The sequence below is a fragment of the Balaenoptera musculus genome, chromosome 13 (genome assembly GCF_009873245.2).
Source record: "Balaenoptera musculus isolate JJ_BM4_2016_0621 chromosome 13, mBalMus1.pri.v3, whole genome shotgun sequence".
Taxonomy (NCBI): domain Eukaryota; kingdom Metazoa; phylum Chordata; class Mammalia; order Artiodactyla; family Balaenopteridae; genus Balaenoptera; species Balaenoptera musculus.
In genome coordinates this window covers 43,632,589-43,645,876 of record NC_045797.1, presented here as the reverse complement: position 1 = coordinate 43,645,876, position 13,288 = coordinate 43,632,589, and the positions used below count along the sequence as shown (strand labels likewise).

Genomic DNA, 13,288 nt, shown 5'->3' with positions numbered 1-13,288 from the left:
ACTGCAACCATTAACTAAGAAAAATTGTTTTTTCTAATTTGTTCATATATATATATATATATATAAAAAGAGAGAAGACAAATGGGGGTGGGAGGGAAGAAAGACACAGAGAGGTGGGGGGAGGGGGAGAGAGAGAGAGAGAGGGAGACAGATATTGATTTCGTCTTCATTGATCCTAATTTAGTATTCTGAGTTGAGCAGCAATCAGAAATATGTTTCGCACTCACTTCTAGGAACGAGTTAGAAATTAGTAGAGATATATACTTTATTTTGATTTCAAAAGTCTTCGCTACATACAATACTAAATAAAGGAATGAAAGAAGAGCCCCAAAGAATTCAATAAAATGAATAGCATCCAAAAATCCCTTTTTACCAGTCTAAACAATATGCTGATCTATCATAAAATAAACACCTGATGCTATTTACAGTTTGCTCAATGTTTCAAGAGTTCCTTACATTTATTAAAGTGTATTTTAAATGCATTTTGAAAAATCATAATACTTCTAAAGAAAAGAACTGTGAATGGTTTAAATTACGTAACATACCTCAACTCTTGCCTTATAAAATTCAATATCATGTAGCCTCTCTTTGTATCTGCTAACTTCACTTTCAAGCTTATCAACTCTGACGGCCTTCTCCCGAAGCGCATCTAATTCATCTCGATACATTCTTGCAGAACGAGCATCCGAAAGCAAATTCATGTTCTAAATATAAACAAATATTAATATTTAAAATATTATTTTCTATTTTCAAATTGATAATCCTTGGGTTGTACAATTTGAAGAATTTACCAAAAAAACACACAAAAAAACAATGACTTGTGTACTTTTTTTTTTGGCCGCGCCCTGTGGCATGTAGGATCTTAGCTCCCCGACCAGGGATCGAACCCGTGTCCCCTGCATTGGAAGCGTAGAGTCTTAACCACTGGACCACCAGGGAAGTCCCTGACTTGTGTACTTTATCATTATTATTTTTAAATTACTTATTTATTTGCACCGGGTCTTTGTTGTGGGAGGCGGGCTCCTTAGTTGCGGTTCACCAGCTCCTTAGTTGTGGCACATGAGGTCCTTAGCTGTGGCATGCAAACTATTAGTTGCGGCATGCGTGTGGGATCTAGTTCCCTGACCAGGGATCGAACCCAGGCCCCCTGCATTGGGAGCGCAGAGTCTTATCCACTGCACCACCAGGGAAGTCCCTGACTTGTGTACTTTAAAAGTGTGATTTTTGTGGGACGAGAAGGCCAAGTGGTTAAGGCGATGGACTGCGAAAAGTGTAAATTCAATGGTATATAAATTACACCTTAATTATTTTTTTTAAATGAGGAGATAAAAAAGCCTTTTTTTAAACCAGGAATAAGAAGTATTTTAAAAATATATGTTTCTAGGGACTTCCCTGGTGGTCCAGTGGCTAAGACTCCGTGCTCCCAATGCAGGGAGAGCGGGTTTGATCCCTGGTCAGGGAACTAGATCCCACATGCTGCAACTAAAGATCCCAAATGCATCAATGAAGATCCCGCACATGGCAATGAAGATCCTGCATGCTGCAACTAATACTCAGTGCAGCTAAATAAATAAATAAATATTAAAAAATAATAATAAAAATTTTTTAAATATATGTTTCTATACAAAAATAAAAGCATATGCTTGTATACAAACTTTTATATATAATGTTCTCCATTAAGAATGTAAAAAATATTCAGGATATTTTAAAGTAAGTAAACCTCTCCTCAACATAACCATTTGCAATGAATTTAAGGTGAAAAGTTAACTTTAAAATGTCAGATAGTAAAAACACAGAAGAGGCAAACTGTTACAAAAGTTGATCATTAGTTACTTTAGAGAAATAATGTTTCTACCCAGACATGTTACCAAAATCCTGCTGAGTTTTTAATACTTTCACATGAATGATTACTTGCATATGATTAGTACATATCTTTACGCCATTTGAAATAAGTATTAAAATTCAACCTTTTAAAAGCCCTCTTGTAATCCTTTGAGTAGCAGTAATCAAAGTGTGATCCAGGGAAATCTGTGGGTCCCTGAAACCCTTCCAGGGAATTCATGAGGTCAAAACTATTTTCATAATAATACTAAGACAGTACTTGCTGTTTTCACTCTCATTCTCTCACGAAGGGACAGTGGAGTTTTTCAGAGGCTACATACATGGCATGTGATATCTTAACAGATTGAATGAAGAAATATTCAATAGATATGAGAATCTGGTAGTCTTCAATTAATCCAGGCATTTAAAAAAGAGATTTGCAAAAATATAAAACACTACTATTCTTCTAATTTTTTTTTGTTTTGGAAAATAATGGTTATTTAATTACTATATAATTTTTATGTTAACATGGAGTGGATTGAGTATTATTTTTAAATGAATTAATAAATACTTTTTAAATTCTTAGTTTTAATTTCAAATATAGTAAATTCCAGTAAAGAGAATACACGTTAAATAATCCTCATTAATCTTCAAGAGTAAAGAAGGGTCTTGAGACCAAAAAGATTGAGAATGACAATTTTAGATGGAACACAAATACAAAAAAACCCTGCTACCAAGAAGTGGAATAGCAGCAACAGCAAATCTAAAACTAAAAATTATGATCCCTAGATTCATTCATCTAGAAAGGTCCCAGTTTATGATCCCGCAAATGAAATGTTCCCTGAATTTAAAATCGCAGGTTAGGTGAAGTAAGGAGAAGAAATAATTGTCCAGCCTTACCCCAATCCTTACCATTTATGGGTTAAAGAAGACCTCTTGTACTACCTCTAAATGAAAATGAAACATTACAGAGTAATTAAAAGAAGCAAATTCTTAAACAGTCTTGGTTCAAGATGAAAAAACACAAAGCATTAGAAAAAAAAATAGTCTTTAAAAAAGTAAAAGTTTGGATCTTATTTAGTAGAAACAGTGAAAAATTAAAAAGCATTCTGTCATATATAAGGTTAACATAAAGCACCATCAGAGAGCAGAGACCTAGAGTTGTTCCAGCTTCCAAGCCCACAGAAGCCAATACATAAAAAAGAGAAACCTGGAACTGCACCAGTCCTAAGAGGCTCCTTGGAATCTTAGCAAAGTTTGAATAGAACTAATAGAGAAAAAAGAAAACTCCAAAGACCTTTCTAGTTTTGATTTCTAGTTTTGGTTGTGGCATTTTTGAAGAGAGAAACACTGAAAAAGTCATTGGATCTCATGAAACCTCAGTAAGCAGTAAGGCAAATGTTATATATTATAAGGACAAAAATCAATTTCCAATTGATCCTATATAATAAAAGTTCCAGGTACAAACCTCTTGTTGCAGCCTTTTTAGTTCTATTTCCATTTGCTCAAGTTCTTGTTTACAGTCCAACAACTGTTCAGTCTTTTCCTCCCTTAAATGCAAAAAATATTTATTAAATAACAAACTTAATGCTTTGAAAACTATGATCATCATCTGTATCAATACAAACTTATTATCATTATTAAACATCTAGTTTAACATAGTACTGGCCATAACCCCAACCTAGGGAAAAAGACAAAGAAATTGGTATTAGGAATTTATATGACTGATGTCATGATACTCTCCCTTAAAGTTCTCCAAAGGCTAAGAACCTCAGTGACTAATGTCCTCATAGTTCATAAGGTAGCTTCTCTCTCTTCATCTTTTCTGCCATCCCCCAATTCTCACTCTCCTTTAGCTTTCTCCCTCTCTGCCTAGTCAAAGACAAATAAGCTGGAAGAGTTTTTATGAAAGGCAATACTATCTGGGTCTGAGACTTCTAACGGTCTCCAAACTATTTTCAACATTTACAATGACCTAAAGAAAATGATACACTGCCACACAGATACATAATACATTTTTGACCAGAGACGTATTACAGCTACAGGAGTTAGTTTCTGCAAAAATCCCCCTGTTAAAATCTTTATCTCTGTTGGTTTCTTCCCTGTAATCTAGACATCTTTGTATTCCTCCTACTATACACTTTTTTCTTTTTAAATTGCTTTACTTCTAACTCTCATTTTCTATCTCCCCTTCAGAGCCAAGCTCCTCAAAGTAAGTCTCCACTCACTATCTCTACTTGTCCATTTTCTGTTCTTAAATTAGAACAAGTAAATGTTCATTGTGTAAAACAATCTGTTTCTAACATCTTATACCTGCTTATGTTTAAAATTTATTTTCACCAGAAACATTTTTTATTGAAGTATACTTGATATACAATGTTATGTAAGTTATGGATATATACTACAGTGATTCACAATTTTTAAAAGTTATACTCCATAAAATATTGGCTATATTCCCTGTGCTGTACACAATATATCCCGTAGCTTATTTTATACATAAGTTTGCACCTTTTAATCCCCTACCCTTATGTTTCCCCTCCCCCTTCCCTCTCCCAACTGGTAACCACTGGTTTGTTCCCTGTATCTATGAGTCTGTTTCTTTCTTGTTATATTCACTAGTTTGTTTCATTTTTTAGATTCGACACATAAGTGACATCATACAGTATTTGTCTTTCTCTGTCTGACTTATTTCACTTAGCATAATACCCTCCAAGTCCATCCACGTTGTTTTAAATGGCAAAATTTCATTCTTTTTATGGCTGCATAGCAGTCCATTCTATGTATATATACCACGTGTTCTTTTTTTTATTTTAACATCTTTCTTGGAGTATAATTGCTTTACAATGGTGTGTTAGTTTCTGCTTTATAACAAAGTGAATCAGTTATACATATACATATATCCCCATATCTCTTCCCTCTTGCGTCTCCCTCCCTCCCACCCTACCTATCTCACCCCCCTAGGTGGTCACAAAGCACCGAGCTGATCTCCCTGTGCTATGCGGCTGCTTCCCACTAGCTATCTATTTTACATTTGGTAGTGTATATATGTCCATGCCACTCTCTCACTTTGTCCCAGCTTACCCTTCCCCCTCCCCGTATCCTCAAGTACATTCTCTAGTAGGTATGGGTCATTACCCCCGTCTTGCCCCTAGGTTCTTCATGACCCTTTTTTTTTTGTTTTAAAAATAGATTCCATATATATGTGTTAGCATACGGTATTTGTTTTTCTCTTTCTGACTTACTTCACTCTGTATGACAGACTCTAGGTCCATCCACTTCACTAGAAATGACTCAATTTCGTTTCTTTTTATGGCTGAGTAATATTCCATTGTATATATGTGCCATACCTTCTTTATCTATTCATCTGTTGATGGACACTTAGGTTGCTTCCATGTCCTGGCTATTGTAAATAGAGCTGCAATGAACATTGTGGTACGTGACTCTTTTTGAATTACGGTTTTCTCAGGGTATATGCCCAGTAGTGGGATTGCAGGGTCGTACGGTAGTTCTATTTTTAGTTTTTTAAGAAACCTCCATACTGTTCTCCATAGTGGCTGTATCAATTTACATTCCCACCAACAGTGCAAGAGGGTTCTCTTTTCTCCACACCCTCTCCAGCATATATTGTTTGCAGATTTTTTGATGATGGCCATTCTGACTGGTGTGAGATGATATCTCATTGTAGCCTTGATTTGCATTTCTCTAATGATTAATGATGTTGAGCATTCTTTCATGTGTTTGCTGGCAATCTGTATATTTTCTTTGGAGAAATGTCTATTTAGGTCTTCTGCCCATTTTTGGACTGGGTTGTTTGTTTTTCTGATATTGACCTGCATGAGCTGCTTGTAAATTTTGGAGATTAATCCTTTGTCAGTTGCTTCATTTGCAAATATTTTCTCCCATTCTGAGGGTTGTCTTTTCATCGTGTTTATGGTTTCCTTTGCTGTGCAAAAGCTTTTGAGTTTAATTAGGTCCCATTTGTTTATTTTTGTTTTTATTCCATTTCTCTAGGAGGTGGCTCAGAAAGGATCTTGCTGTGATATATGTCATAGAGTGTTCTGCCTATGTTTTCCTCTAAGAGTTGAATAGTGTCTGGCCTTACATTTAGGTCTTTAATCCATTTTGAGTTTATTTTTGTGTATGGTGTTAGGGAGTGTTCTAATTTCATTCTTTTACATATAGCTGTCCAGTTTTCCCAGCACCACTTATTAAAGAGGCTGTCTTTTCTCCACTGTATATTCTTGCCTCCTTTATCAAAGATAAGGTGACCACATGTGCGTGAGTTTATCTCTGGGCTTTCTATCCTGTTCCATTGATCTATATTTCTGTTTTTGTGCCAATGCCATACTGTCTTGATTACTGTAGCTTTGTAGTATAGTCTGAAGTCAGGGAGCCTGATTCCTCCAGCTCCGTTTTTCTTTCTCAAGATTGCTTTGGCTATTCAGGGTCATTTGTGTTTCCACACAAATTGTGGAATTTTTTGTTCTAGTTCTGTGAAAAATGCCAGTGGTAGTTTGATAGGGATTGCATTGAATCTGTAGATTGCTTTGGGTAGTAGAGTCATTTTCACAATGTTGATTCTTCCAATCCAAGAACATGGTATATCTGTCCATCTGTTTGTATCATCTTTAATTTCTTTCATCAGTGTCTTATAGTTTTCTGCATACAGGTCTTTTGTCTCCTTAAGTAGGTTTATTCCTAGATATTTTATTCTTTTTGTTGCAATGGTAAAAGGGAGTGTTTTCTTAATTTCACTTTTACATTTTTCATCATTAGTGTATAGGAATGCAAGAGATTTCTGTGCATTAACTTTGTATCCTGCTACTTTATCGAATTCATTGATTAGCTCTAGTAGTTTTCTGGTAGCATCTTTAGGATTCTCTATGTGCAGTATCATGTCATCTGCAAACAGTGACAGCTTTACTTCTTCTTTTCCGATTTGGATTCCTTTTATTTCTTTTTCTTCTCTAATTGCTGTGGCTAAAACTTCCAAAACTATGTTGAATAATAGTGGTGAGAGTGGGCAACCTTCTCTTGTTCCTAATCTTAGTGGAAATGGTTTCAGTTTTTCACCACTGAGAACGATGTTGGCTGTGGGTTTGTCACATATGGCCTTTACTATGTTGAGGTAAGTTTCCTCTATGCCTACTTTCTGGAGGGTTTTTATCATAAGTGGGTGTTGAATTTTATCGAAAGCTTTTTCTGCATCTATTGAGATGATCGTATGGTTTTTCTCCTTCAATTTGTTAATACAGTGTATCGCATTGATTGATTTGTGTATACTGAAGTATCCTTGCATTCCTGGGATAAACCCCACTTGATCATGGTGTATGATCCTTTTAATGTGCTGTTGGATTCTGTTTGCTAGTATTTTGTTGAGGATTTTTGCATCTATGTTCATCAGTGATATTGGCCTGTAGTTTTCTTTCTTTGTGACATATTTGTCTGGTTTTGGTATCAGGGTGATGGTGGCCTCGTAGAATGAGTTTGGGAGTGTTCCTCCCTCTGCTATATTTTGGAAGAGTTTGAGAAGGATAGGTGTTAGATCTTCTCTAAATGTTTGATAGAATTCGCCTGTGAAGCCATCTGGTCATGGGCTTTTGTTTGTTGGAAGATTTTAAATCACAGTTTCAATTTCAGTGCTTGTGATTGGTCTGTTCATATTTTCTACTTCTTCCTGGTTCAGTCTCGGAAGGTTGTGCATTTCTAAGAATTTGTCCATTTATTCCAGGTTGTCCATTTTATTGGCATATAGTTGCTTATAGTAATCTCTCATGATCCTTTGTATTTCTGCCGTGTCAGTTGTTACTTCTTTTTCATTTCTAATTCTATTGATTTGAGTCTTCTCCCTTTTTTTCTTGATGAGTCTGGCTAATGGTTTATCAATTTTGTTTATCTTCTCAAGAACCAACTTTTAGTTTTATTGATCTTTGCTATCATTTCCTTCATTTCTTTTTCATTTATTTCTGATCTGATCTTTATGATTTCTTTCCTTCTTCTAACTTTGGGGTTTTTTTGTTCTTCTTTTCTAATTGCTTTAGGTGTAAGGTTAGGTTGTTTATTAGAGATGTTTTTTGTTTCTTAAGGTAGGACTGTATTGCTATAAACTTCCCTCTTAAACTGTTTTTGCTGCATCCCATAGGTTTTGGGTCGTCGTGTTTTCATTGTCATTTGTTTCTAGATAGTTTTTGATTTCCTCTTTGATTTCTTCAGTGATCTCTTGGTTATTAAGTAGTGTATTGTTTAGCTACCATGTGTTTGTATTTTTTTACAGATTTTTTCCTGTAATCGATATCTAGTCTCATAGTGTTGTGGTCGGAAAAGATACTTGATACGATTTCAATTTTCTTAAATTTACCAAGGCTTGATTTGTGACCCTAGATATGATCTATACTGGAGAATGTTCCATGAGCACTTGGGAAGAAAGTGTATTCTGTTGTTTTTGGATGGAATGTCCTGTAAATATCAATTAAGTCCATCTTGTTTAATGTATCATTTAAAGCTTGTGTTTCCTCATTTATTTTCATTTTGCATGATGTGTCCATTGGTGAAAGTGGGGTGTTAAAGTCCCCTACTATGATTGTGTTACTGTCGATTTCCCCTTTTATGGCTGTTAGTATTTGCCTTATGTATTGAGGTGCTCCTATGTTGGGTGCATAAATATTTACAATTGCTATATCTTCTTCTTGGATTGATCCCTTGATCATTATGTAGTGTCCTTCTTTTTCTCTTGTAATAGTCTTTGTTTTAAACTCTATTTTGTCTGATATGAGAATTGCTACTCCAGCTTTCTTTTGATTTCCATTTGCATGGAATATCTTTTTCCATCCCCTCACTTTCAGTCTGTATGTGTCCCTAGGTCTGAAGTGGGTCTCTTGTAGACAGCATATATACGGGTCTTATTTTCGTATCCATTCAGCCAGTCTATGTCTTTTGGTTGGAGCATTTAAGCCATTTACATTTAAGGTAATTATCGATATGTATGTCCTATTACCATTTTCTTAATTGTTTTGGGTTTGTTATTGTAGCTCTTTTCTTTCTCTTGTGTTTATACCACATATTCTTAATCCATTCATCTGTTGATGGACACTTAGGTTGCTACCATATCTTGGCAAGTGTAAATAATGCTACTATGAACACTGGGGTGCATGTATCTTTTTGAACACCACATTAACAAACTGAAAAATAAAAACCATATGATCATCTTGATAGATGCAGAAAAAGCTTTTGACAAAACTCAACACCCATTTAGAATAAAAAGTCTGCAGAAAGTGGGCATAGAGGGACCATACCGCAACATGATAAAGGCTACATATGACAAACCCACAGCTAAAATCATACTCAATGGTGAAAAGCTGAACGCATTTCCATTAAGATCAATAGTAAGACAAGGATATCCACTCTCACCACTTTTATTCAACATAGTATTGAAGTCCTAGCCACAGCAATCAGACAAGAAAAAGAAATAAAAGGAATCCAAATTGGAAAGGAAGAATGAAAACTGTCACTATTGGCAGATGACATGACACTATAGATGAAACTGAGCAGGACCCTGTGGGACCCTCCCAGGTACAAGTCCTTTTCATGTCGCCTGTTTGTTGTTTGTAGGAAATAGGCTTCATTCAGCCTCCTGAAGCTCCCTGAGTTCCAAAGGGCAGATTCAAACAGTTGCTAATGAGGGAAGGAAGGGAATGTAGAAACAAAGGAGGAATAGTCAAGAAACAACTGTGCAGCAATAAAGCAGGGTCCTGGTGCCTCCTCAAGGAATATACATAACAATACCTTTGAGTTCTTCTACAGGAACTAAGGCCCCCACTCAGGTGGAGGATGGTCACTTCAGGCTGAGCACAAGATTCCTGGAATACCACCCTGTTACCTCACCACCAACCAATCAGAAGAAAGTGTGCACACAGAAGATAACAAGACTCTGACCACCTCCAAAATGATTCTCCTTTTAAAAACTTTCATGGTCAAGCAGAATCTTCAGAGTTGGTTTTTGGACACAAGTCTACCTTCTCCCCAGGTTGCTAGCCTCCTGAATAAAGCAACCTTTCTTTTCCAACCAATACTTTTCTCTCAAGTACTGGCCTTCAAACAGTGAGCAGCTGAACCTAAGTTTGGCAACACAGACAGAAAATCCTAAAGATGCAACCAGAAACTACTAGAGCTAATCAACAAATTTGGTAAAGTTGCAGGATACTAAATTAATATACAGAAATCTGTTGAATTTCTACACACTAACATTAAACTATTAGAAAGAGAAATTAAGGAAACAATCCCATTCACCATCACATCAAAAATAATAAGATATCTAGGAATAAACCTACCAAAGGAGGTAAAGGACCCATACTCAGAAAACTATAAGACACTGATGAAAGAAACTGAACAACACAAACAGAAGGAAAGCTATACTGTGTTCTTGGATTGGAAGAATTCATACTGTCAAAATGGCCATACTAACCAAGGCAATCTACAGATTCAATGCAAACCCTATCAAAATACCAATGGCATTTTTCACAGAACTAGAATAAATAATCTTAAAAATTGTATGGAAACACAAAAAACTCAAATAGCCAAAACAGTCGTGAGAAAGAAGAACAGAGATGGAGGAATCATGTGCCCTCACTTCAGGCTACACTACAAAGCTCCAGTAATTAAAACAGTATGACACTGGCACAGAAACAGACAATAGATCAATGGAACAGAAAAGGAAGCCCAGAAATAAACCCACACATTTATGGTTAATTAATCTACAACAAAGGAGGCAAGAATATACAATGGAGAAAAACAGTCTCTTTAATAAGTTATGCTGGGAAAACTGGAGAGCTACATGTAAAAGAATGAAATTAGAACATTCTCTAACACCATACACAAAAATAAACTCAAAATGGATTAAGACCTAAATGCAAGACCAGAAACCATAAAACTCCTAGAAGAAAACATAGGCAGAACATTCTTTGAAATAAATCGTAGCAATATTTTTTTGGATCAGTCTCCTAAAGCAAAAGAAATAAACACAAAAATTAAAAAATGGGACCTAATTAAACTTAAAGTCTTTTTGCACAGCAAAAACAAGAAGACAGGGACTTCCCTGGTGGCAAAGTGGTTAGGAATCCACCTGCCAATGCAGGCGACACGGATTTGAGCCCTGGTCCGGGAAGATCCCACATGCCGTGGAGCAACTAAGCCCGTGCGCCACAACTACTGAGCCTGCGCTCTAGAGCCCACGAGCCACAACTACTGAAGCCCGCATGCCTAGATCCCGTGCTCCGCAACAAGAGAAGCCACCACAATGAGAAGCCGGCGCACCACAACGAAGAGTAGCTCCCGCTTGCCACAACTAGAGAAAGCCCATGCGCAGCAACGAAGACCCAACGCAGCCAAAAATAAATAAATTAATTAATTAAAAAACAAAACTAAACAAAAAAACCCAAAAAGACAACTTTACTGAATGAATGGGAGAAAATTTTGTAAATGATATGACTGATAAGGGGTTAATATCCAAAATATATAAACAGTTCATACAACTCAACATCAAAAAAGCAAACACCCCAATTAAAAAATGGGCAGAAGACCTGAATAGACATTTTTCTAAAGAGGATATGCAGATGGCCAACAGGCACAATAAAGGATGCTCAACATCACTAATCATCAGGGAAATGCAAATCAAAACCACAATGAAATACCACCTTACATCTGTCAGAACGGCTATCATCAAAACGAACACAAATAACAAATGTTGCTGAGGATGTGGAGAAAAGGGTACCCTCGTACACTGTTGGTGGGAATGTAAATTGGTGCAGCCACTGTGGAGAACAGTATGGGGGTTTCTCAAAAAACTAAAAATAGAACTACCATATGACCCAGCATTTCCACTCCTGGTTATATATCTGGAAAAAAACCCAACAAAACACTAATTCGAAAAGATACATACATCTGCTTACATTTTTTAAAAAATCCTAATTTTTAATGGAGAAATATTCCCATTGAGAGAGGAACCATAATTTATTCATTTAAGTGGATTCCAATTTTCACTGTAATGAACAACGTTTTGGCAAATAAAATCATTACACATAAAGCCCTGTATATTTCAAGACAGATTTCTTTTTTTTTTTTTTTTTAAAGATTTAATTTTTAATTTATTTTGGCCGTTCGGTCTTCGTTGCTGCGTGAGGGCTTTCTCTAGTTGTGGCGAGCAGGGACTACTCTTCATTGCAGTGCACGGGCTTCTCCTTGCGGTGGCTTCTCTTGCTGCGGAGCACGGGCTCTAGGCGCACGGGCTTCAGTGGTTGTGGAACGTGGGCTCTAGAGCGCAGGCTCAGTAGTTGTGGCACAGGGGCTTAGGTGCTCTGCGGCATGTGGGATCTTCCCAGACAGGGATCAAATCCATGTCCCCTGCATTGGCAGGTGGATTCTTATCCACTGCGCCACCAGGGAAGTCCCCAGGACAGATTTCTAAAAGTACATTACATGTTTAAAGGTCCTTGGTATACACTGTCAAACTGCCCTGCAGAAAGTTCATTACAAATTTATAATGCAACCAGCAGAGGATAAAAGAGCCTATATGTGAAACAATTTAACAACTGAAAAATGCCATGTTATTGTTCTAATTTGAATTTATTTGAATACTAGGAAAGGCTAATTTTATTTTCTTATGACTGTACCATTAAAATTTCTTCTGATGAAAAGCTATTACATTTTGTGATTTATAAGTATTTCTTACAAATATTTCTTTACAGATTGTTAAATGCTTTTTTAAAAATTAAAAACAAATTTTTTATTGTGGTAACGTATATATAACATAATATTGCAATTTTAAGTGTACAGTTCAGCAGCATTAGTTACATTTACAATGTTGTTAAACTATCACGACTACCTATTCCCAAAACTTTTTCATCACCCCAAAGAGAAATTCTATACTCATTAAGCAGTAACTCTCCAATCTACTTTCTGTCTCTCTCAATATGCCTATTAAAGATATTTCATTTAAGTGGAATTATTCAATATTTGTCCTTTGTAGCTGGCTTATCTCACTTAGCAAGTTGTTTCTATGGCTCATCCATGTTGTAGCAGGTAACAAAATTTCATCTTTTATGGCTGAATAATATTCCATTGTGCCTAAAGCACATTTTGTTTATCCATCTGTTCATGGCCATTTGGATTGCTTCCACCTTTTGGCTACTGGGAGTAATGCTGCAATGAACATTGGCATACCAGTATCTGTTTGAGTCCCCGTTTTCAATTTTAGTGGGATATACCTAGGTGCGGAATTGCTGGGTCATATAAAAATTCTATAGTTAACTTTTTGAGGAATATTCCAATGCTTTGGGCTTCCCTGGTGGCATAGTGGTTGAAAATCTGCCTGCCAATGCAGGGGATACGGGTTCGATCCCTGGTCCAGGAAGATCCCACATGCCGCGGAGCAACTAAGCCCATGCGCCACAACTACTGAGCCTCTGCTCTAGAG

General features: G+C 36.4%; 1 protein-coding gene across 5 annotated transcripts in view; it reads right to left on the bottom strand.

Moving 5' to 3' along the window:
* CCDC88A (coiled-coil domain containing 88A) overlaps positions 1-13,288 on the bottom strand; it is a 123,816-nt gene that overhangs the window by 51,903 nt on the left and 58,625 nt on the right. For all 5 annotated transcript variants that reach the window (XM_036872495.1, XM_036872498.1, XM_036872496.1 and 2 more), the window contains exons 9-10: positions 3,290-3,371; positions 546-704 (exon numbers count right to left, since the gene is read on the bottom strand). In XM_036872495.1, coding sequence (XP_036728390.1) covers positions 546-704; positions 3,290-3,371 — 241 coding nt within the window. The remainder of the gene's footprint in view (positions 1-545; positions 705-3,289; positions 3,372-13,288) is intronic.